General features: G+C 40.7%; 1 protein-coding gene across 5 annotated transcripts in view; it reads right to left on the minus strand.

The window, feature by feature from the left end:
• The window catches only part of grip2b (glutamate receptor interacting protein 2b), a 343140-nt gene that overhangs the window by 211408 nt on the left and 108673 nt on the right, over positions 1–23059 (minus strand). For 2 of the 5 annotated variants that reach the window (XM_088070105.1, XM_088070101.1), the window contains exon 1: positions 8495–9144. The exons of 2 other annotated variants lie outside the window; for them this stretch is intronic. In XM_088070105.1, coding sequence (XP_087926231.1) covers positions 8495–8651 — 157 coding nt within the window. In that variant the 5' untranslated portion in view covers positions 8652–9144. Of the gene's footprint in view, positions 1–8494; positions 9146–23059 lie in introns of those variants that run through there. One more of the 5 variants, XM_088070108.1, reaches the window with a different exon arrangement.

Raw genomic sequence — 23059 nt, forward strand, 5'->3', positions numbered from 1 at the left:
TTTTATTGTTCTTAAAATCATTTTAGTTTCCTGTACATTTTCCCCAATTTTATTTAATTTATCTAATAATTTCTACCTCTCTCTCTTTTTCAAAACGAATTTTCATGTCATTTACTTGCCAGCTTTTCCTTATTTCTTGCAATTTGTGTGTGAACTCTTGTCAAGTTGCTCGTTGCCTTTCAAGTCATGTTTTTCTGAAAAAATCCAACCAATTTGCTCAAGTTTCAAAGGTTTAAATGGATGTAAAATGCCTCAGAATACAGCACAAGAAAACAGATGTCAATCCAGGTAATTCGAGGGTTAACGACTGCCTCAGTTTTTGGGCAGAACTTTTTTTTTCCAATATCAGTTGTAAGGCAGTATCTCTGCTAAGTACTGTATTAGAGTGCTGCAATCAAACGCTACTTCGCCACACGTCCTTCAAAAGAAAAGATGTTACTTGTCAGTGAAGAGAATAAAACTACACTGCAGTGTGGAGTCTCTGACAACTGGATGAATTTGTTTTTGTGATCTATGTGGTGTAATAAATGAATGCGCAAAATAATGAGAGCAGATGTTTATTAACAGTAGGGGTTTTCTTGATGTTGAGAGATGAGATAAAACAATTGTACAAGAAGTCATATCAAATCATGTGTTACCAATCCAGCATTGTGTTTGTTTCCAACTTTCTGCTAATTAAGCTAAATTATCTGAGATGCTGTTGTAAACATACTGTGCATTTAAATGAATCCTCCAAACTAGGAAATAGTTTCTTGGTTTACAGTAATTTTCTTTCTTGCCATCTCTTCGTTTTAAGTTTATTTGAGTGAAATGACACGGACAATTTGCTTGAATTAAAAAAAAAAGCATTGTGAGGGTTAACACTAAGAACAGTGTTTGCACATCAGGGGCCCCAAAATAAGTGCGATGTGGTGCACAGCACAACTGTCATCGCTTGTTTAGTTTTCTTTGTCAACCAATTTCAATTTTACCTTTTTTATAAAGCCCATTATCACAAAACACAGTTTGCTTTACAGCGTATGACATCCCTCTGCCCTTAGACCCTCACATCGGCAAAGGAAAAACTCCCCCAAAAAACCTTGTGACGGAGGGAAAAAAAGGTAGAAACCTCAGGAAGAGCGACTGAGGAGGGATCCCTCTTCCAGGACGCACAGATGTGCAATAAATGTGGTAAATAAAAATTAAATTACAGTGATGACAAAAAGGAAAGAGAAAGAGAGAGAGAGAAAGAGAGAGGGGGAGAGAAGCACAGCAATAATGGTAACGGTAGCATATCATATAACAATAGTGATACACGTAAAATTACTCAATGCACTCTATGATATCACGTGATGTTTTGTGCAAATATCGTACTTTCATCAATCTGTTCAATCTGGCCAACTTCAGCTTTGTAACATTAGCTCATCATGTCATCTGTTCAACTTAGTCTTAGTATTTTTGTTAATTGACAGCTGGAAATCAGCGTTAACTGTAGAAAAAGTTTGTATTTAAAGCCCACCCAACTGAAAACCATTGACATTAACTTCGCTGTAGCGTTACAAAAAAAGCAAAGGCTGGCTAACGCTAACACCACGGCATAGTGAAGACACGGTGAAGAAATAAGGAGCTTCTGTCCCCAAAATTTCTGTACAGCATCTTTGGATATGTCTTTGACACTGACAGCCGACTGTTTGTCCGAATGAGCTAAGAAGACAAGACTCAGCGATAGGTCAAAAGTCAAACTGTCACTTGGTGATATTTGATCAATGTTGACTCGAGGGAAAAAAGTATCTGCTTGTGGAACTTTGTGGATTGCAGGAAAAAGCAACTTTGGGCGCTGGGAACGTCTGTCTGTTCCTGTTCACACTGTCTGTAGTTTTTAATATGCTGCAGGATATCTCAGAGGTTAAGTGAAAAGGTCACAGGGTGCCAGTTCGATGCCTTTCTGTAACATGCCTGAACTCTGACATGTACTGTTTGTTTATCTCCGGCTCCAGTGAAGGTGAAGCTTTGACTGTTGGAGCAGTGTTTTGCTTCGGGCTGATGGTAATTTCCCACCTCCATCGCGCATCTTGTTTGCATTATCTGTCAGCTGCTGCAGTAGTTCAGCTGGAGTTTCACTGTGGGCCTGATCATTTCAATGCGTGAGGCGTAATTATAAGATGCAGATTTGAGATGAAAATTGGCTCTCATGGAAATAATGCAGAGGCTCAGCAGCTTTGGGGTATATTTAGGCTCCAGAACACACATGCACAGACCGAACCTGGCAGGGTTTGACAGTATCAGTAGCTTCGGGGATGGCTGACACCCGCAGTCACTCACAAACACACACCTGATCCTTCTAAAATATCACAATCAAGTTATAACTGCGGTAAAATGTACGGCTGGTAAAAAGAAGCACTGTTTCATTTCATTAGGTTTGTTCATTAACTCAATAAAAATACTGAAAAAAATCTACTTTGATGTACATGTATACTCAGTTTTGAAATTTTTTTCTCACCTCATGTGTGTAGTTTTTTACTCTATGCTTTGTAAGTGATGTGCTTTATTTGTGTACTTTTACGTTGTATTGTCTGTCTTGTGTCTTCGTCTTTGTATCTCTTTATATCGTGTGCTTTTGTGTCCAGTGTCTTGTGTTTCTTTCCTTTTTTTCCCTTTATATTAACATGTCACTGTGCTGAGTCTTCGTTCTGACCTGCCGAGGGACTGCAGATACAAAGTAACTCTAAGCTATGATCCGGTACGGTGCATCAGGTGGTAACATTTATGTTTTAAACTGTACATGGTCCCTTTAATTAAAATAAAATTCAATAAAATTAAATACATAATACCAGTAAGTAAATAAATAAATAAATATTGGCACTACAAATACTAAAGCATCCATTTTTGAAATTTTGTTTTTTTTTTTTCAAGTAAATCCACTTTGTTTATATTCTTTTTTGCTTCTCTCTCTATGATGCACCAGTCAATCAATTTATCTGTGATCCTAAATAATATAATACACAATATTATTGAAGTGTTACCTTGTCAGTTCCTTCAATTTGTCGATAAAAAAAGAATGCAGTTGTGAATATGAAAAAAGGCAGTCTTAAGCAGTTTAGCAGAAAATATGTTGCCCCTTATCTCCAAACACAATAACTGCCAAAATAAGTGATGATGATGATGATTTGAAATAATCCACACTTTTTATGTTTTGTTAAATAAGTCAATACCTTTGGACTACTATATACCAAATCACCATGACAATGTGATTTGGTATATTGAAATCTAAATTATCATTAAGAAAGCTCATAGTCCATCATCACACCATGAAATTCTAATTTAGACTGCTTCTGCAGATCAACTCCATCTAACTTTAACTTCAGAAACACATTAAAAGTTTTCCTCAAATTTAAAATGATGGTGAAGGGACTGTAACATTTGCAGGTAGTTAAGTCATGCTCCTGCACGGATCACAGTGTTTTTCGTGCATATGTCAGCATACAGACTGACTTATTGTGGTTATTTGCCTCCGATTGCATGTTCAGCTCCCTTTCTACCTGCGTCTCTCCCTGGCTTTCAAGCAATATGCCTTGGGTGCATTTCAATTTTTACTGCAGGGCACATCCACAATGCTCGCTCAAATTTAGCACATGATGTTAGTAGGTAGTTTTATTGCTGTTCATTTGTGTCACAGAGCCATTTTGGCAGGAGAAATTGAGACATTTTCAATTGTGCAGCCTGGGCTGGTTCATATTTTCAGGCAACTCGCAATTCTTCCCGTATTTCACTCTTGGCAGTAATTCTTTGCCTAACGCACATTCAACACTTACACAGACAATAGAAAAAAGTGCCCCATGCTACTCTCCTCACAGATTACAGTAGGTTGTGCCAATCATATCCGTCAGTTATTGCACTTAGTTGGTAATAGCGCCATAAGACCTGCAGTTAACAAGGAACACTGAATTGTGCTATGAAAAGTGTGAATATTTGATTAATAGCACTCAGAAAGGTTGGCCGATATTTTTACACTGCAGATTGTCTGATGTATTGTGCCAGCTAATGAGGGAGCTTTCTCACCTCTACACGGTGGTCTTAGATTGGTGACTGTGGTGTGTAGTTAAGGCACAATCTGTGCTCCCATAGGAGGGCAGGCACTTCAGTGGCACTATAAGCCAGGAAATGAGGGAGATAAAACACTTCAATCATGTCTGAGCAGAGAATAACTTTCATGGCCAACTTGGTGACCCATGAAATTCTCTGCGAGAGGAGCAATGGAAGAGGAGCGCTCGTTTTTCACGTCATCGCGGCCTCGCTGCTGTGGCTCTGACTCCTGTTTCGCAGCTCTACATTCTCCCAGCCTTACATCGGAGGTTAACAGCTGCACATTGTTTTGGAATAAAGACTACACAAGTGGAATGAGGACTGAAGAAAACTGAATACATTTCACAGAAGACCGGTGGGAATGAGGGACTTTAAATTGCTGGTTAAGACTGGTCCAACTGAAGCAGTTAGAAGTCGATTTTAGGAAGACAGTAAAAAGTAGCTTGCTGCTTATTAAAACAGGTTGACCTGATTTTCTTCTCTTCTCTTCCCCAGGCTGCAGCTATAATCGCCAATATTATATCCAGCATTAAGGATGAGATACTAGATACAGGTGGAGCAGTGATACTCACCTTATGGCCCATCGGCAAAATCTAGCCCCCCATAGAGTGCCAGCCTATCATCTTCTAATTCAGGATAAAAATGAAGCGATTCGCACAGGGAAATGTTTTTGTACTTTTAGTATAAACGTGGTGCCAGAGTGCATTAAACTGCAACAAAACAGAGCTTGTTTACAAAAAATCCTAAAAACTAAGACATGTCCAAAAAAAATAGAAATGTCCAAAACTCCTACAAACGTCCTAGAATCCTAGTACCAGCCTAAAATCCCAGCGATGTCCTTATATCAAAGAAACGTCCTAAAAGCTTGAAATGCCCCAAAATCCTTGACACCTCCTACAGTCCTTGAAATGTCCTAAAACTCATGATATGTGCTAAAACCCTATAAATGTTCCGAAATCCCAGAAATGTCCTAAAATCCTAGAAATAGCCTAAAACCCTAGACATGTGCTAAAATCATAAAATGTTCTTAAATCCTATCCTATAATCCTAGAAATGTCATAAAATCCTCGAAATGCGTTAAAATCCTTGAACTCTACTAAAATCCTAGAATCGTCCTAAATTGCTATAAAATACGATCATAGAAATGTCCTAATTCCTACAGACATTCTATAGTCCTTGAAATGTCCTAAATCACCACCCAAGCCTAGCCTGCATGTGCCCATGGTCGTCTGGTGTTAGAGTCTCAGGACAGAGAGAGATAAGATTGTGTTTTTTTTGTTTTTTCTGCTTTTCCAGATTCCTACCTACCCCAGCTTTAAAACAAGGTAAACATGTTTGATGTCCTGTTGCTGTAAGACGCGTCAGATAAAAGCATCCAGCAAGTGGCATTTGTTCACGTGAGAATAAAAAACACCTTTTGTGCAGCAGCAGAGGAGGATATGTGGATGTTCGCCTTGATATACTCATGTTCCCTTTGTTTTCAAAGTGACCTTTCCCCGCCTGCAGTAAATGTTTGGTTCTCTGATGGTTGTTTGATGCCGTTTGAAGCCCGGCTGCCGCAGTTTCTGCTGAGTGATTAGAAAGATTGTTTGATGAAAGCATATATGGGAGGGGGAGGGGGAAGCAGGCACACTTCCCTCTCTCGCACATGTACACTGGCTGCTGTATACGCCCTTTCTCTTTACGATCTCTATCACACTCGCCCTCTCGCTCTCTTCGCTGAGCTGTTTGTGTACGATCAAAGCAAGTTAAAAAATAAACCTCACAAAAAATATCTGAACTCGCTGTGAAACACTTTCCAAAGTCTTTGAAGAACATGAGGTACCTAACAAACTGTGGCAGCAACACTAACCAGCTCAGAGCTAATTAAATGCTAGCGCTAACTAATTAAGCCAACTGAACAGCAATGCAGCAAACACTGGCAAACAGACAACAAAACAGTGTCACAGGGAAAACTGAGAGCCAAACTTTTCAGTCCCTGCAGGAGCGAATGTGTTTGACATCTCGGCAGTGCCAGTTCCCTCCAGCCTCCTATGAATTACATACGTAAGACTTCTGCATTAGCAGTTACATTTCAAGCCAACATTACCACTGAAGAAACAAGCGTAAAGTGCAATATGTGGTGCAGAGGTCACAGACACACTACAAAAAGTGTCCTACCAGAAGAGAAATATTTCTTAAAGGGACAGTTCACAAAATAATGAAAATTCAGTCATTATATACTCACCCTAATGCTGATGGAAAGTCAGCCTAAGTTTTATAGTCCACAAAACACTGCCGGAGGTTTATGGGAACAAGAGCTGAACTCATCTCCCAAACAACTGAAGCAAATGGTGACCGGGATTCAAACGTTTAAAAAAAATAAAATATAACCACAAAATGTCTCCATACTGCACTTCTGAAGTGTCCTAAAGCCCCAAAATGCCAAGTTCTTTTGCGTCAAAGGGAGTTTTTGCTTGCTGAAAACTCCACACATCTCTTTCTGTGTGTGGAGGAGGCTTCTGCAACTCTGTGAGCGCACATACGTACATGCGGCTCCCACACTAAGAGCTACACCCTACAGGCTACAATAAGGCTAAAATATGGCGGCTGTGACGTTTTTCAAAACTATTTGGCATGTCAGGGCTTTGGATTACTTTGGAAAAGCAGAATGGAGACATTTTGTGGTTTTACTATTTATGTATTTTTACATTTGAATCCTGGTCATTCATTCACTTCTGGCAGTGTTTTGTGGACTATAAAACTTAACCCCACTTTTCAATGAGGGTGAGTAGATAATGACTGAATTTTCATTTTTCGGTGAACTATCCCTTTAACCACGACCACTTTTGGCATGAGACGTGATAATAAAAGGTTTCATCACATAGAGAAGTTGTGCATCACAAGATTAAAATCCAACAAGGCAGGAATCACAAACAGAGCCCTGATTTTAGGAAAACTACTTATAATTTGGAAGTGAAATTCAATATGAGCACATCTTAGTTCATCTGGGTGGATAGTGGAGTACATCAATGAGAAATGGTGACGGTGAATCTGGCCAGGATCAGGCTTTTTCCCCTATAAAGTCACTGCTGATGCAGAGGAGTTGCATTTGGTTGTGCATATTTTAATGTAAACACTATCTTTCCTGCAGTGAGATACATCAGGCTGGTCATGGCTACACTTGGTCATCTACCAGCACTGTCTTTTTTTTCTGGAAAGTCACTCTGACTTTAGGGGGTCAGCTGCAAAATGCATGGATCATCGACCAAATGACCGTCTGATAAAACCAGCACCAATAAGGAATATAAAGGCAGTTATATCGAACACATACTTCAAACAGCAACACACTCTCGTCTGAAGTGGTCACACATTGCTGCTTTGCAGTGGACTTCATTAACATATTACACTCTAGTTATTTTTCTGTGTCTGCTGTTGATGTTGGATCCCTAAATAAAGTGAAGGGCCAAGCAGCTCACAGTAAAACAAATAATACAACAAGACAATAAAAAGAAGTTTAAAACGACAGATAAAAACAAACAAATAAAAAGGGTCAACGCTAGAAAACTCAACAGTAAAAAGACTCAGAGGATGAAGCGCATCATGAGTGCATCATTCCTGTGCAAATCAGCCGAGTTATGAGACAGACATATAACAAACAGAAAAGTATGAGATGCCGCAACTGTGATGTCATCACAAGCACATGATGGGATGGCCCTGCACATGGTTAGGTTTAGGCAACAAAAGCACATGGCAACTAAGAACGTCAACAAAAGCACATGCCGGCATGGATGGTTAGGATTAGGCAAAAGGGTGCACGGTATCACATTCAGACAGGAAGCACCAGACTCCCAAATGAACGTCTGCGGTTTGTTGGACACATCCACCGCCCCTCCTGTCTGTCCGATAGGGACATGCTTGCTCCCTATATTATGCCGTTACCAGCAGTGGTGACCTGATGTCATCCAGCTGTGCATCGTGGTTTTTTCAGGTTCCGTGCGGCCACGTTCTCAAGGCTTTTGGCGTCTGGATCTTAAGCCAAAAGCACTGTCGGAGCGGCGGTGTTTGACGACTTCGGAATGACAACAGGCTGCTCAAAAGTGCATTTTCTTTGTTTTTGTGCTCACAAATAAACACGCCCCCTATTCTGGAGGACACACACACACACACACACACACACATTGCTGTCTGCAGAGCCAACTAAACAGTGTTGCAGGATTATTAAGTCCGATTCAACCAAACCAGCCCAAAGAGCGACAGAAGCACATAAATATACTTTATGAAACACACACACACACACCTTCTTGTCAAATATCAATAAACGTAAACTGATTTACAGTCAGAAGAACACACACATCCACTGCAATAATATCAGTAAGGAACAAACAGCCAACTTCTGTCTCTCTCTCTCTCTCTCACACACACACACGCACGTGGCGGTGCGCCCTCTCACCACCGATGCAGAGGCTGAAGCGGCACAGTTCGTCACACAGGGTGTCCGGGCTCTCCAGCTCTCCAGGTCCTACACCTCTCCCTCCTCCTCCTTCTCTCCTCTTCTTCCTCGGCGACATCCTCTTCACCATCTTCATCACTCGCTCCACTTTGTCCATCCTGGATGACGGATGGCTGACCGAGGTTCAAGTGTCAGCTGAAGATTTGCCTCTTTTTTGCTCCTTTTTCTTGTCTCACTTATTTCCCTTTTTTTCGTCTTTCTCACTTTCTCTTCGTCTCCCACTTCCTTTTCTTGTCTTTTTGGGAATCCTGGTAACTTTCGCCACTCTGCACTCACTTGTTTCTCGTCTCCCTCTCCTCTCTTGTCTTCCCAGCACAGTCTCGCTTTCCCAAAAATCCCTCCTCTTCCTCCTCCCCCTTCTCTCTTCTTCCTCTCCTCGGTCTTCTTCACCTCCAATTTCTTCCTCTCTCCTCACAATGCAGCACTTAATTGCTCAGTCCCACCAACACCTCACCCAGTCTCCTCATTTTATTCTTTCTTTTTCCCTTCTTTTTCCTTTTCTTCCCTCCCTCTTCTCCAGCTCACGGAAAAATCCAACGAACGAAGCGACGTGAGAAGTGAGACACTGAGGGAAAAGAGAGGAGAGGGAGAAAGGGAGAGGCAGCACATTTACTTCTCCCCTCCTTTTTCCCTCCCTCCCTCCCTCCCTCTCTGTCTCTCTGTGCACCCCCACCTTGCCACCTCCCACATCAAACCTTCAAAACTCTCAGCTGGTACTTCCAGAGAAAAAGAGGGGAGGAAAAATAAAGCACATTTTGTAAAAAAAAAAAAAAAAAAAAAGACTCAGCGTGGTGCTATTTTTTGTCTCTCTGCAGTTCTATGCTCTATTATCTCTATCTCTCCCGTGCACTTTTTCATTGTCAGTTAGCACGCCTGCACACACACGCACGTGCGCGCACACACACACACACACACACACACACACACACACACACACACACACACACACACACACACACACACACACACACACAGTATGTCTCCTTCCAAAACAGCAGCCACAGCTGACTTCTTTACTCATTCTCTGTCTTCCACCCTCCTACTTTATATCATGATTTCCTTCTTCCTTCTTCCCTCTCTCCTGTATGGAGTGTCTGCACCTACGTCACAGTTTAGACAGTGACCTGACCATTATGAAACAAGTGGGATGTAAAGTGGATTGGATTAGAATAGATTACAAACTGGTTGTTCAATTTCAGCAGTGTTTAGGATGTCTAAACCATGGAAAGTTCAGGAAAACATGTCGAAGCTGCTAAAACTTGTACAGAAGAACTGAGTCAGCAGGAAAAGACACAAGATAAAAAACTAAGATCAATAGGGGGTGAAGATCTGATTCAGAGCTGGTTATAAATTGTCCCATCCTATGGAATCTTATGCATCTGAGATTATTAATTACTTTTACTGATGACAGTTGCACATTGCAGAAAAATGCCATCAAAGTCATGCGTCTAAGCTGCTGGAAACTTGCAACAATGGCTCATGGTGGGGAGGAAGAAACGGTCCAAAGTGTTGCTTCATTTCACAAAGAGAGACGACAACAGTGCCACCTGTTAGGTCTGTAAAATGATCATTTCAAGTAAGGGTGGAAACACCAGCATTAAGCTGAAACATCTTAATACACAACATGGGCTTAAACTCCAGGGGTGACATGTATTTGTCACTGTATGCGTGAGAGCCACTGTTTCTCAACCGAGCCACACATAAGAAGGCATGGGTGCTGGAACCCAAAAGTTCCTTTACATTGGTATTCAGTCCAATTCTGGTGTCTGATTTGTCCTTTTATTTCTTTTTTCAAATAAGTACCAGCTCAGGCACCGCCTATAGACACGTTAATAATTGATCATTTTGAGCAACAAAAAATCAAGATACAATTAAAAGTTTGGTTTGGTTGCAAAGTTTTTGTTCATTGAGTTAAAAATGGCCAACTTCCAGACTGATGTTGTGCTGTGAAAATACTCTACTCCTCCCACACCACCTCTTCTCTTGACCCTGACACAATCCATCTCTCTTCACCCCTCCATCTCGTCTGACCCTCTTTGTTTCTCTTTCAACATCCTCCTTCTGTCTCTCCATCATTTTCCCATTTCTCCCTCCTCCATCCCTCCATCCCTCCGCCTGTTCTCATCTGCGCTTTAATCTCTGTTCCGTGTCTCTCCATAATAAGCTCATCATCTCCTCTGGAGGACAGGTCACACACACAGACACACACACACACACACACACACACACATACGCATATATACACACAAAATGTTTAAGCAGGTAGGCAGGACAACACACACTGTGGACACTTCTGCTTAGCGCTCACTCACACACAAGATGACACACACTCACACACAAAAGTACACCCTCCATTATACACACTCAGCATTTTGTACATGCTCACTCTCACACACTCACACTCACACACACTCACACACACTGCAGAGTAAGGGTGTGAATCCCAGGTAGCTATAATGAAAACTCACCCGGGGGGTTTCGGACATGCTTTTTAATCACTGACCCGAGACGATCCATACAGACGACGGTGCGATCCTGCAGTGAAGTTTTCGCTCTTTGAAAAGTGTGACACCTGACAAAATTGATTGCAGGCAGGAAATTAAAAGTCACCCCATGAAGATTATTGAGGTTTCTGAGTGTGTTGAAGCAGCCGCTCCTGAAAGAGGGGCACTTTAGAGGATGTTAACATCTGTCAGTTTTTGTCTGGATTAAAATTTCATGTTGATATGCGGTGAGAGGAGACAATAACTTTCATATGAGTGTCAATAAATTGTAAGCTTTTTATTGCAAATCAAAAAGACTAGTTGAAGGAGGTGGGGATATTTGTGTTTGTAAATGGAGAGCGTGGGAGCAAGTTATGTTGATGCTGTGAATCTGACCGGTTGGCTGAGACACTGGTTCTTAGATTTTTTTTTCCTTACAACCCCTTAATACAAAACCAAATCTACTTTATTCTGTCATTTAAAAAAAATATATTTTTGTGTCATACCATTTCTGTGAACCAAACCCACATGGGATTACAAGCCACAGTTGTCTCGAATGCATAAAGCGTGTGGAAAAAGAAGGAAACACACACACACACACACACACACACACAAAGCTGGAAGCAACACAAAGATAAATATCCCAAAAGGCCTACTCCATAAGAAACTACCAAATATCTACAGACTATCCTGATAAAGAACCTTCTTTCTCTTCTCCCACACTTTATTGTTTAACATGTGAATAGCCATACCATCTCAGTCTCTGTGCATCTCACGTTTTTACAAAATCGTTACCGTTTTTTATTTTACTATACAAAGCATTGTGCCATTCAAAATAATAAGTAGAAAACAAAATGAAACTAATTTTCTTTATCATTAAAGCCTCCTACAGACTGAGATATTGGCAATCCTATAAGTTAGTGCAGCTACACTCTGCGACATGAATCCTAATAAACTTGGGGACAACATCAGTTTTGATGTATGCAGACTGTGCGATGACATCACCTACTGGATCGCAGTGCGTCCACTGATGTCAATACGCAAGAACAAAATGTCATCAGTGTGCGAAAAATGTAAACAAACATGAATCAAGCCCTCACTATAAAGGCATTTCTGTGTCGATAGAAGTCAAAAGAAGATGAGGAGGAGGAGAAGGAGGAGGAGAAGGAGGAGGAGAAGGAGGTGGAGGAGGAGAAGGAGGAGGAGGAGGAGGAGAATGTGACTGTGGTCGTGGCTGGGGAAAAGAGGCCAACTTAGCATGCCAGATTTGGCAACAAGAGCTCAAAGTATTAATATCTATTGGCATTTAGCAGAGTCGCACTGATTAGTGCATCATTCATTCTGCATTTCTGTTGGTTGGTTAATAGACGTAGGTTGTAACAGCAGTTACACCGTGAGATGACATCCCAAATTTCTATCACTGTCTCAGGCTGTTTTCGATCACACAACCATGACAACGCCATCTTTGAACCTCTCTTGCTGTGTGTCATTGGACCGACGTTTCAGAAACACCACCAAAGATGATCAAGGCCAAAGAAGTCCTCAAGGCAGCACATAGTCCAGATCTTTCTTCTTCTCGATCAACATATCGTCCAGTTTAAACAGTCAAAGGTAAAATACCAAAACTCAGCTGATTATATAGAGATCTTTGCTTTCTAGGTAGATGATATACTATAAAATTCTCTCAGGGTGTCCAGCACATTTCCGGATGTGTGAAACTCATTCAGTCTTTCAAACACTATGGACTCACTGTATAAAACCTTTCCAGCTCTGTAAAATATTCCATTCACCTCACACTCAATACGTCTATGAGCTCTAAAATCCCTTTTGATCATATCAAGGGCTTTCTGAAAGTCGATAGAGCATGCATATGTTTTTCATAAAATTATTTTCAACAGTACAAAGGTATAATCAAGACATGACCTTGACTTGTGAAACTCTTTTTGGTGTTTCAAGACGAGACGTTCTTTCCCTAAATACACCACGAGCCTCTCATTAAGAATACAGCTCGTAGCGCTCATTAGACTGATCCCTGTGTGCTTTAAAGGCACCCTCGGGTCCTCACTTTGAGATTCTGGTATTGGATTTATAATAGAGTTAAGACACGTAGATGGTATTTTGCAAAATTCTGAACACGTTTTGAATCCTGGAATATCAAATGATTGGGTGATTTTGGTATCTCGGTTGATATTTTTCTTACTTCAGCTGCTTTTCCCAGTTTCGCTTCACTAATAGCCATTTGAATGTTATTAAAGTTATTAGAGTAAAATCCTTATTAAGAGCCTCATTGACACTATATTTCTTTTTTAATATTTTGCTCTCAATTTCATTTTTCTGTGTCTTTTTAATATCATCCAAACTGAAGCCTCGCTGTAGCAGAGATCTTTAAAGTTCGTCTCCCACCAATTATTTAGGTAGCCCACAGGACTGCCATCATGCCCCAGAGCTTCCACGGGTATTTTCCACACGCCTTGGTCCTGATTTATTAATTTCAAAGCTAAATCTTTCGGGATTTCACAATCCCTCCTCACAGGGTGCATGAAAGTCCGACAATAGCCCATTACCCAAGTAATCATCTAGCAAACCAGTGAGTAGATTCATCTTAACCAGTACGTTACATGAAAAGGTGTTATATTAATTTGTAATGACTGTGGAGGCTGTCAGTCCCACATTAGATTAGAAAACCTCAGTAATCACCAATAGGAGAGCTAATTTGCCACCAAAACTCCTTTGCAAATCTGCCAATTTCTCGAGTAAAAATTCCCCATAAATCCCCACCATATTTCTCCAAATATACAAGTCGTATGATAATATTTGTCAAAACTGAAAATCACATACTGCATCTTGGTGATTTGGGGTTGTATTTAGTTTTTTGTTCCCTGCACTTCTTTTCTGCCTCTTACACACTCAAGAATTATGGAGGCTGTGTTGGCAATAATAAATGAACGTTTTGACAGCATTTTGGGTGCAGGAGTCTCATCTCACTACAAAGCATGGAGAGTTGTTTGCAGAAAGAGCAAGAACTCTCAAAAGACGATGGGATGGATGACGTGTCAATGTGTGTCAGAGTTGGTTTTGTTTTTTAACACACACACACACACACACATTTAGAATAAAAAAAGGAGGTTAACACTATGCATAACGGCTAGTGGTTCTGTGTAATGTTCCTGTGTTGTGTTGAGTTTTGAATGACTGTGTGCATCAGATCCAGAGGATAATGTCAGTAAATTTGAGTTAAATACAGACTTTGCATATCTCGTGCAAATGTGCTGCACAAAACACACAAGTAGGGGGATAATTTCTAAATCACCTGGCAGCCACTTCTCATTCCCAAGTCATCAAAATCCACCGCTTAGTCAGTGATTTCAGTGTCAGACATCGACACAAAAAGGCATCTGTCCTGGTGGTATGATACGCCGCCGAGCATTGTCAGTTGGCGGGTTTCCGTTACAGTTTTGTGCAAACCTAAGCAATATTTTCAAAATGTCGATAAAACATAATTGCAAGATGACTTTTTCTATTAAGTGATGTTATGCGACTTCTCCTTTCGCAATAACATTCCAGGAAGCAAGGTGATGGATGTTCAAAACATTAGCATGGTTTATTTCTATTGCAGCCACCGCACCAGCCGTCATTATTTCCAACTGAAGTGGATGTAGGTGTGCTATGCAAGCAATAATGGAAGGGCTAGCACCCTATACATGGGACCGGCCACATATGAGGGATTCTGGGAGGTGATTGTCTACAATTTCACGGAGGAATTGTGGATTCAAAACTTCTGGATGATGTGAGACAAAGTGTTTCCATTGCAGTTTTGCAAAATATGGCTTTTTTTCAAATCACTTGAAATACCAAGTCATGTGAGCATAAAAACTTTTTTTTTTCTTTTCGAAATTGACATGGTTCCATTTTATATATTTCCAATTTCAATTTCTGCAACTTGAGGGTTAATGGAAACCTGCCTACTAGCAACATATTATAGGGAGCTGGAGAGTCCCTCTATTGGGTGGGCAGTGGTAGGAGAGGTGGATAGGTCAAACAAACCCTGGACTTTCACTCAGGAGTCCACTATTTCCATCCCGTACGAATGCTGCACCAATGCATTATGTTATTTTTCCAAACCCAACCACATGCTTTTGTTGCCTAAACCTATGGAGACATTGTATGTAGACATGAAAGTCCACTGACCAATCTGCCATATCTGGCGAGTTGGGATAAGAATGTGTTGCCTCTGGTTACATGCGAGTATGGCTTTTCAAAGAACTTGAACCAGATAACTGATTTTTTTGGTCTCTTTTTCTCTGATTAGTTTGGTTTGACTTTAACAGCATCAGTCAGCAGTTGCTTGATGTCTCTATCTTTAAAGAAACCTCAATGATCTCCTGAGAAGAGTGTGAGTGAAGCTGAGCTCAAAGTTTGAAAAGGAGGTCAGCAGCAGACTGGCAGACATCCTGAGCAGCACTGGAGGACTGTCCTCGGCTCACAGTGTAACAACTTTCAAAGTATTATAGACTCTGCAGGAGTCAGAAAGACAGAAATAGACTCAATTCAGCATTTGGCTTTGTCAGCGGATTCTGAGACCTAAAACCAGTTGTTTCTTCCTGACTACTGCAGCGCATTAAGAGGAAATTAAACTCTGCCACGGCAGAGGCATCCTGGCTGCTCGGCTGACCGAACAGCATTTATTCTGTTGTCTGTTTGATTCTGCTTTGTAGGCTGTATTACATCTAATTCTTTCCTGACAGAACTCTACATAAATGAGCACATTTAACATATAAACTGCATCTGGTAGGAATGAATAATGTGAAGATTACTTTCTGTTACCACTAACTGTGACAACAGCATTGGGCAGGAGGGTTAAAATGGAATTAATCAGTCATTAAAAAGGTGGTCTTATCACCTTTGGACCAACAGTAGCAGTGCATTACAATACCGTCACAATACCTTCTGTTATCAGACCATGATCCCTTGAAGGTAGTAAACTTTGTCCAACAGGGAGAGTGGAAACAGAGACTGGGGATGACTGGGATTAAAAACTGATGAAATGATTTTAATCATATAGTAAAATCACCTTTAAAGTTTGTTTTGATTTTGAATGAGAGTGTGTTTTAACATATATTCTACCATGACTTGCAGAAACTTACAGTGCCACATTTACTCTGGAGTTTGGGTGGGAGGCATTGTAGTAATACCTCCCACAGATAACAATAGTGTTAACAAAAGCTAGAGATACTCTTGATCTTGTTTGCCTGGGGGCAGTGGCATCAGTCCCATACATGTTTCTTGGATTTTAGGACATTAGGGGCTTAGCTAGGACCTCTGTTGGGGGGTGCGGAGGGTCCTCCATTGGCACTTTTTTTTTTGATAAACAAGCTCTGTTTTTATGCTGTTTTATATTCTCTGGCACTGTATGTGAACTAAATCAACAAAAACAATTCGCAATGTGAATTAATGTATATTTTTGTGAATAAGAGAATTGTTGGGGCCCACCTGGCACCCTATTGGCAGCCAGATTCTGGCCTGCAGGCCATAAGTTTCATTGCCATACAGCTTAATTTATGACATGTTTTTTTCCCACTTTTTTGATCTGTTCGTACATACACATAAAGTTTGCCTGCACTATCAAAAGAGAAAAAAGACAGTGACTCAAAACATTTACATTTACAGGAGTGATTAGAAGTGATGTAACAGACAGAAAAGCCCTTAAATAAAATGACTAATCAGCTCTTTTGGATATTATTTTGTCATTCATCTATTTTAGTAGATTGTCATGAGGAGAAACAAAAAAAAGCACCCACCCATTCCTACAAACACACACATACATACACACACACACACACACACACACACACACACACACACACACACACTCTCACACACACACTTGGCTTTCTTTCATTAATTCACTTAGAGGGCTTTAAAGGGATGATTTTCTGATGCCAGGAGGGTGTTCAAAGTTTCATAAGATATATACAGTGTGTGTGTGTGTGTGTGTGTGTGTGTGTGTGTGTGTGTGTGTCCGTGCGTCACTGGTACTCTACATGAACTGGTTATGAAACAGTCTCACAAAGTGGGGGTGTGAATTAATCACTGCGCTTCAACTTCCAATGACTTAAACTTTACAGACACGTAAAAAATGGACAGACAGACACACATACACACACAGACACACACACAACTACATTGACCCGTTGTGACTGACTGCTACCTAATCAAAGCCACATAATAAAAGCCATTAAAATTCTCCAGTATTATCCTCTTAAAGAGTGAAGTATGTGAGTGGCGTTAAAAGGTTTCGCTGCCTCAAGAAACGCTGACGTCATGTTCTCAAGTAAGGCACTTAAGGTCCCGCAGATGCAGTGAAGATGACCAGTAATAGAAGATCCCAACTGAGAATAAGTAACTTGTACCCCTGCTGGTGCTTGTAAGCACAGTGTAAATATGCAGTGCTGCCACTGCAAAAAAATATTTTTTTAAAATATGCAGCTGGCCTCAGGAAAACATGACGCATATGCAGCCATAACAGACAGTACTTGAAATATGAATTTTGCTGCAAAGAAGCTCCAAACTCTAAAACATGGATGCTTTCCACACATCTCCCCCAGGCAGCACAGCAGATCTATACAACCAGCACAGTTTCAAGGTGAACACCCAAGATTAGTGTCACCACTTCAGTACCTCAACAAATATCTGAGTTGAAAAATGCTCAACTTTGGGTAAAAGCACCATGCTCATCACTGTCATTTCAGCAGTGTAATTACAGCTGAGGAGGGACAAACCCCGAAGACAAATAGTTACATCGGACATGATCAAGCGCTGACAACAACAACAATGGAGGTGAAATTAGTTTATTTACTCTCATTAATCCTCATCCTCACTTTCTGCCGACATGTTTGTTTTCACAGATACGCCATATCATAGCAACTAGACGCAATCAAAGCTTCTCAGCTGAAAAACCGCTGCGCCTCCAAAACGCTCTTAAATGCTCCCAGCTGGGCATTTTCTGAGGAGCGCCTGGCATTTTTTTTTTTTAAGATTATTTTTTGGGGCTTTTTGCCTTTATTGGGGATAGGACAGCTTTACCGTGAAAGGGGGAAGAGAGAGGGGATAACATGCAGCAAAGGGCTGAGGCCGGAATCGAACCCATGGCCGCTGTGGCGAGGATGTAGCCTCTGTACACGGGGCCCCGCGCCTGGCGTTTTTAGCTGGAAAGAAAAGGCTTTGTTGGACACAGCCAAATTTGCTCAAGATGTTCTTGAGATATTGTGTTCAAGAGAATAAGATGGACAACGTCACAGTGACCTTTACCTTTGACCAACAAAATCTGATCACTTCATCCTGGAGTGCATAGACTATTGTGCCAAATCTGAAGAAATTCCCTCAAAGCGTTCCTCACATTTTGCATTCCACACCTATCGCCAGCGCAGAGGCACAACCCTCTCTTGCTATGGGAATCAGTTGCATCGTAATTTTTTAAGCCATACCCAGCCCCTCCAGGAACCAATTTAGTTCATCTGGAGACAAAGTGAAGATGTGTTTTTTTTTTCTACACGAGTTCTTTTTTTCCTCAGCAGCAGTTTGTCACTTGCGAGGTGGATAAACGATCTATCGATCCGTTCACGGCTGATCAGATCACATCGATGGATTAGAGGAGCTGTTTGAAGATGTTTGTAAGTGAAAGTAAAGTTTTAGACCCAGCAGAATGAACATTTGAGTTTCATTTTCAATGCATCTGACATTCTGTTATTCTGTCTGCTCTAAGTGTGCTTTAAAAACTGAATGGTATTTATAATCCAATAGCACTCCTAATCAATAGTCCAGCTCCAAAAATCTATTTGTGGTGGTGGGTGATTTAATAGTGGTGGCAAGCCACAAATAATAATGAATTGTAAGAAACCATGCAAGCATCTAAGTCACGTGTCTGTAAATAATGTGTGAAATTGTTTGATCAATAAAAGCAGAAAACGTAAAAATAAACAGTATCTGAATCAAAGAAGTTTCTCGATTTTTCTCCCAAAAAGTCAAATCTATGAACAGCACACCTTGTGATGAGGTGGTAGACTGGATTATAAAGCTCAAATGAGTCAGTCTCTATAAACAGAAATGTTTATGGGACACAAATCTGTCATTAACGATTGTTGTTTCCACCATTTCCTCCTCCTAATTGTACAATTAGAGCATTAATGCTAATCCCAATTCATGCCTCCCACACAAACACTTCACACAGATGGAGAGACGTATGCACTGATGCAGAGATTCTTAAAAGTCAGGAACACAGCGTGCAGAGCACAGATGCACATTAAACAACTGAAGTCAAGTGGAGGCAATCTGAGACAAGAAAAAAATCACACAAAACTCAAGAGATGACATTTGAAGACTGCAGTCTTTCAACAGACTTCTGACTCAGCCTTCTGAGAGGCCAGGTCCCAAATTTAAGATAATAAAAGGCTTCTTTAAACGCAAATGATGGCTTTTTACGTGTGTGGATCTTGTACATTCCCTGCTGTCTGCAAACTTCCACATGATGAAAAGTATTTAAAAAAAAGAGAGAGTATTCAAAAGCATATTGATTTTTGTGGATTTCAGCAGATGTCATTGGAGCACCTTCTGATTAACTCTGAATCTGAACCTCTCATATAGCATATTCACTTTGCATTTGGTGCAAATCACTTGGTGTGACACCCAGGGAACAGGGCTCATCAAAACAGCCGTGTGTCACGTTGGCAAGCCACAAGATACAGGCTCATGACCCATTTTTTGCTCTAAATTCAGTCAAACTTTTCCATTTGTTGCTTTGGACGGTGGATTGACTGACTGGGTGATTTCACACAGTGACAGGTCATTTGGCCAGGTGAGAACAATGCCAGTTAAACTTGTGTCAGAGCACTGAGATACCTGAAGACTCAGGAATCAGTCTTCCTCCAAGAACTGGAGTAGAAAAGAGAATACAGCTTCAACTAAACATAACAAACCGCTCCAATATCCAACATTTTCAGTACAGAGAGATAAATGAGTACATCTAATAGCCAGCAGTTTCTCATGCTTGGAAGGCTAAACTGAGGCAAATGTGGTTGGGATAAACTGAACTGCACTCCAATAAATGTGCTGAGAAGTCCATTTGGTAATCTTCATAACCATTTACAGGAATTATAAAACATTCAAATATTTCATCAAAAAGTGAAGAGGGATTTCAAATATTAACTCCCCCATGCTGCCAACATTTATAGTCTATAACTCAACAGATACTTGTGATTCATGTGGTGTCAACAAGTTCTCGCTGGCTTACAATTTGGTGGCATAAAATCAAACTTAACCCCGGTCTCACTCCCAACTCATGAAACACCCAACACTTGGGCAGAGGCCCTCTGCATCAGATTCCCATGGCACCTTCGGTGTCCGTATGCGAATCACCAAGTTGCATCATTTTTTGACACTCCAATATAACTGCCTCTTGGTCACACAAGACTGACAAGGCTTAATTGCCTCTATAACTCATCATAAAACACACTTCATTCAAACTTGACAGAAAAAACAAAACAAAAAAATTAGTAATCTTGTTAAAAGTCAACTGTTCCAAAAGTCACTGGCTCCAATTTGGTCAAAATAAATCCTTAATTCAGCAAGTTAGATGTAAAAAACATCCCCACAGTCTCTCTCTGCTGTTGCTGGCCACCGGCTGTTTACACTTCTGTACTTCTTCCTCCACCACTATGTGTTGCTGTGTCTTTCAGCTAAGCTGCCTGTTCCACCAGTCGAGACTGAAGCGTGAGCTCTGGTGGTGCATGCTGTGCACTACATACAGTGACTTCGATATAAAGAGGAGCGCCTGTATTTATGACGGTATTGAAAAACATACTTTCGGGATCTTAAAAATACTCTGGTACACTGTCCAAGCCTAAAAAGATGTTAATAATTGAGGTTAAGAGGTGCCGGTGGGTTTTGGACAGAGCAAAGCTGCTGTTTCCACCTGTTCTCAGTCTCTTTGCTTCGTTAAGCTTACTGGCTGTTACCTATTTGCCATGCATACATGGGAGTGATACCTACCGTATATCTTCTGAAAAAAGAACAGAAAAAACCGAGTAGATTACCAAACACATGTCTTAAGCATTATTTTGAAGTGTAAATCCTGCAGGTGCCACATTAAGTTCAGACATGAGTGGTGGAGATCTAAATTGCAGAAGATCCCCAGGTCATCCTAATAAGACACTTCGCAAGTCAAAGTAGACCAACAATTGAAATACACTAAAATACATAATAAAACACACACAACTTTTTAATTTATACAATGTTAATTAGACATTAAACGCAATAAAAAGCGGTTCTTTGATAAGCCCAAAGAAAACTAGCTGGTGGCGTATATCTATACAAAAGTAAAAGTGACAAAACGAATTTAAAGCGTAACATTCTCAACTGTATTCCAAAACCTCAAAAAAACATTACATAAGGATTAACAAAAGGACTGGTTTTTCTTTCTTTATTGTATCAAAATTATTGTCTCTTCTCTCTCCTGTCCATCAATCTCTCCCACTCTCTTCTTTAGCTTTTGTTTTCCTGCCCCAGTCTCGGCCGTCCTGTCAAGCTATGATCTAAGCCTTACGAGTCCGATTGTGCTCTAAGTGTTAAATTACAATGTAGTGCAAACTACAGCGAAGTGATGAAGTGACAGGCTAGCATGCTGCTCGACACCTTGGATAAAGTGTGCGTTGCATTTCCTGAGGCCGATTTAAACACGATACAAAGAGGAGAATTTGTGGAACTAATTAACGTCAAGCAACTTGAAAATCTTGGCAGTGTGACTGTTGACTCAACGGAGGATTCGGAGGGGGAGGCACGTGTGAATACATGCAGAGAAAAATTTACAGTTTTAGATCAAAGCAGAAAGCCCAATTTAGTATCATTGGGTTAAAGGATCAGTTTAATTTAGCCTTTGTGGTATCCATCATGCAGTTAATTTTGCTCTTATTTCTTTGAGATATTTGACTCTGAGATGTTTGGTCATCAACTATACAGTGTGTGAATGGATGGTGTTTTGGGTTTCTTTTTGCCATTTTGCCTGAGGATTGAATCAGTTTTTAGTGAAACTACTTTTTAAATTAGAATTTTTTGTGCACAAAAAAACAAAGCCAGCCAAACAAAGCTGAACGGCCCCTGTAGCCCCTGTCGCCTCAACATGCTGAATCAGCAGAATAAAAGCTGACCTACGTCGTTGAGGGCGAACGGTGCAAGACACAACACCTCGACAAGACCTGCACACGCTCGCTATTGGCCCAAAGTTGACGGATGGCTGACTGTCGGCTTGGTGTGTCACGCCCTTAAGGCTCCATGAAAGACATCCCATAAAACGCTTGGAAAACTTGGAAACTTTATTTCCACACACAGAGTAAGAGCTTCACACTTGGCCAGTCTGTTTTTGACAACAAAAGTGAAGAATAAAATGTTTATGAGGCAACAAAGCATATTTGATAATCATCCAGCTTCTGAACATCTGAAGGTTCAGCTGCTCCAAAAACACTGTAACAGTTTCAAGTTTCTTCGTCCTGAAGAAGCCAAGTTACAGAAGCTGTTCAGCAAACATGTTGGATAAAATGGCTCAAGTTTTCTTACATCCCTGAGCTCTCAGACTTAACAGTGCTAATAGCTCACAATGAAGTAGTACCCTTAATGTACTCTGCATTGATATTGCCCCAAAAACAGTGTTTAAGTCCACTTCCAAAGTTCTTTATATATATTCTGGCAGGGCTAGTGCTTTTCATTTGTTTCTCATACTGTATACTTTCCATACACCAACGAGTGTCTTGACAATCGTATAGAAACCCTGCTGGAAAACATAAGAAAATGTATTTCCTCAACCTGTAAATCTTCAACCACCACACATCTCTATCTTTCTCCATCTCTTTCGTTCTTATCTTCACCACTCGCTCCCAACAGGCTTCACTATCTCACTTTATTACTCTCTTCTTTATATGCTATATTTTCTCAAACACTCTCCTCCTTTATGTCTGCACAAGTTTTTCCCGTCAAA

This window comes from Plectropomus leopardus, chromosome 2, assembly GCF_026936395.1.
Source record: "Plectropomus leopardus strain MGB_pleo_1.0 chromosome 2, ASM2693639v1, whole genome shotgun sequence".
Classification (NCBI taxonomy): domain Eukaryota; kingdom Metazoa; phylum Chordata; class Actinopteri; order Perciformes; family Serranidae; genus Plectropomus; species Plectropomus leopardus.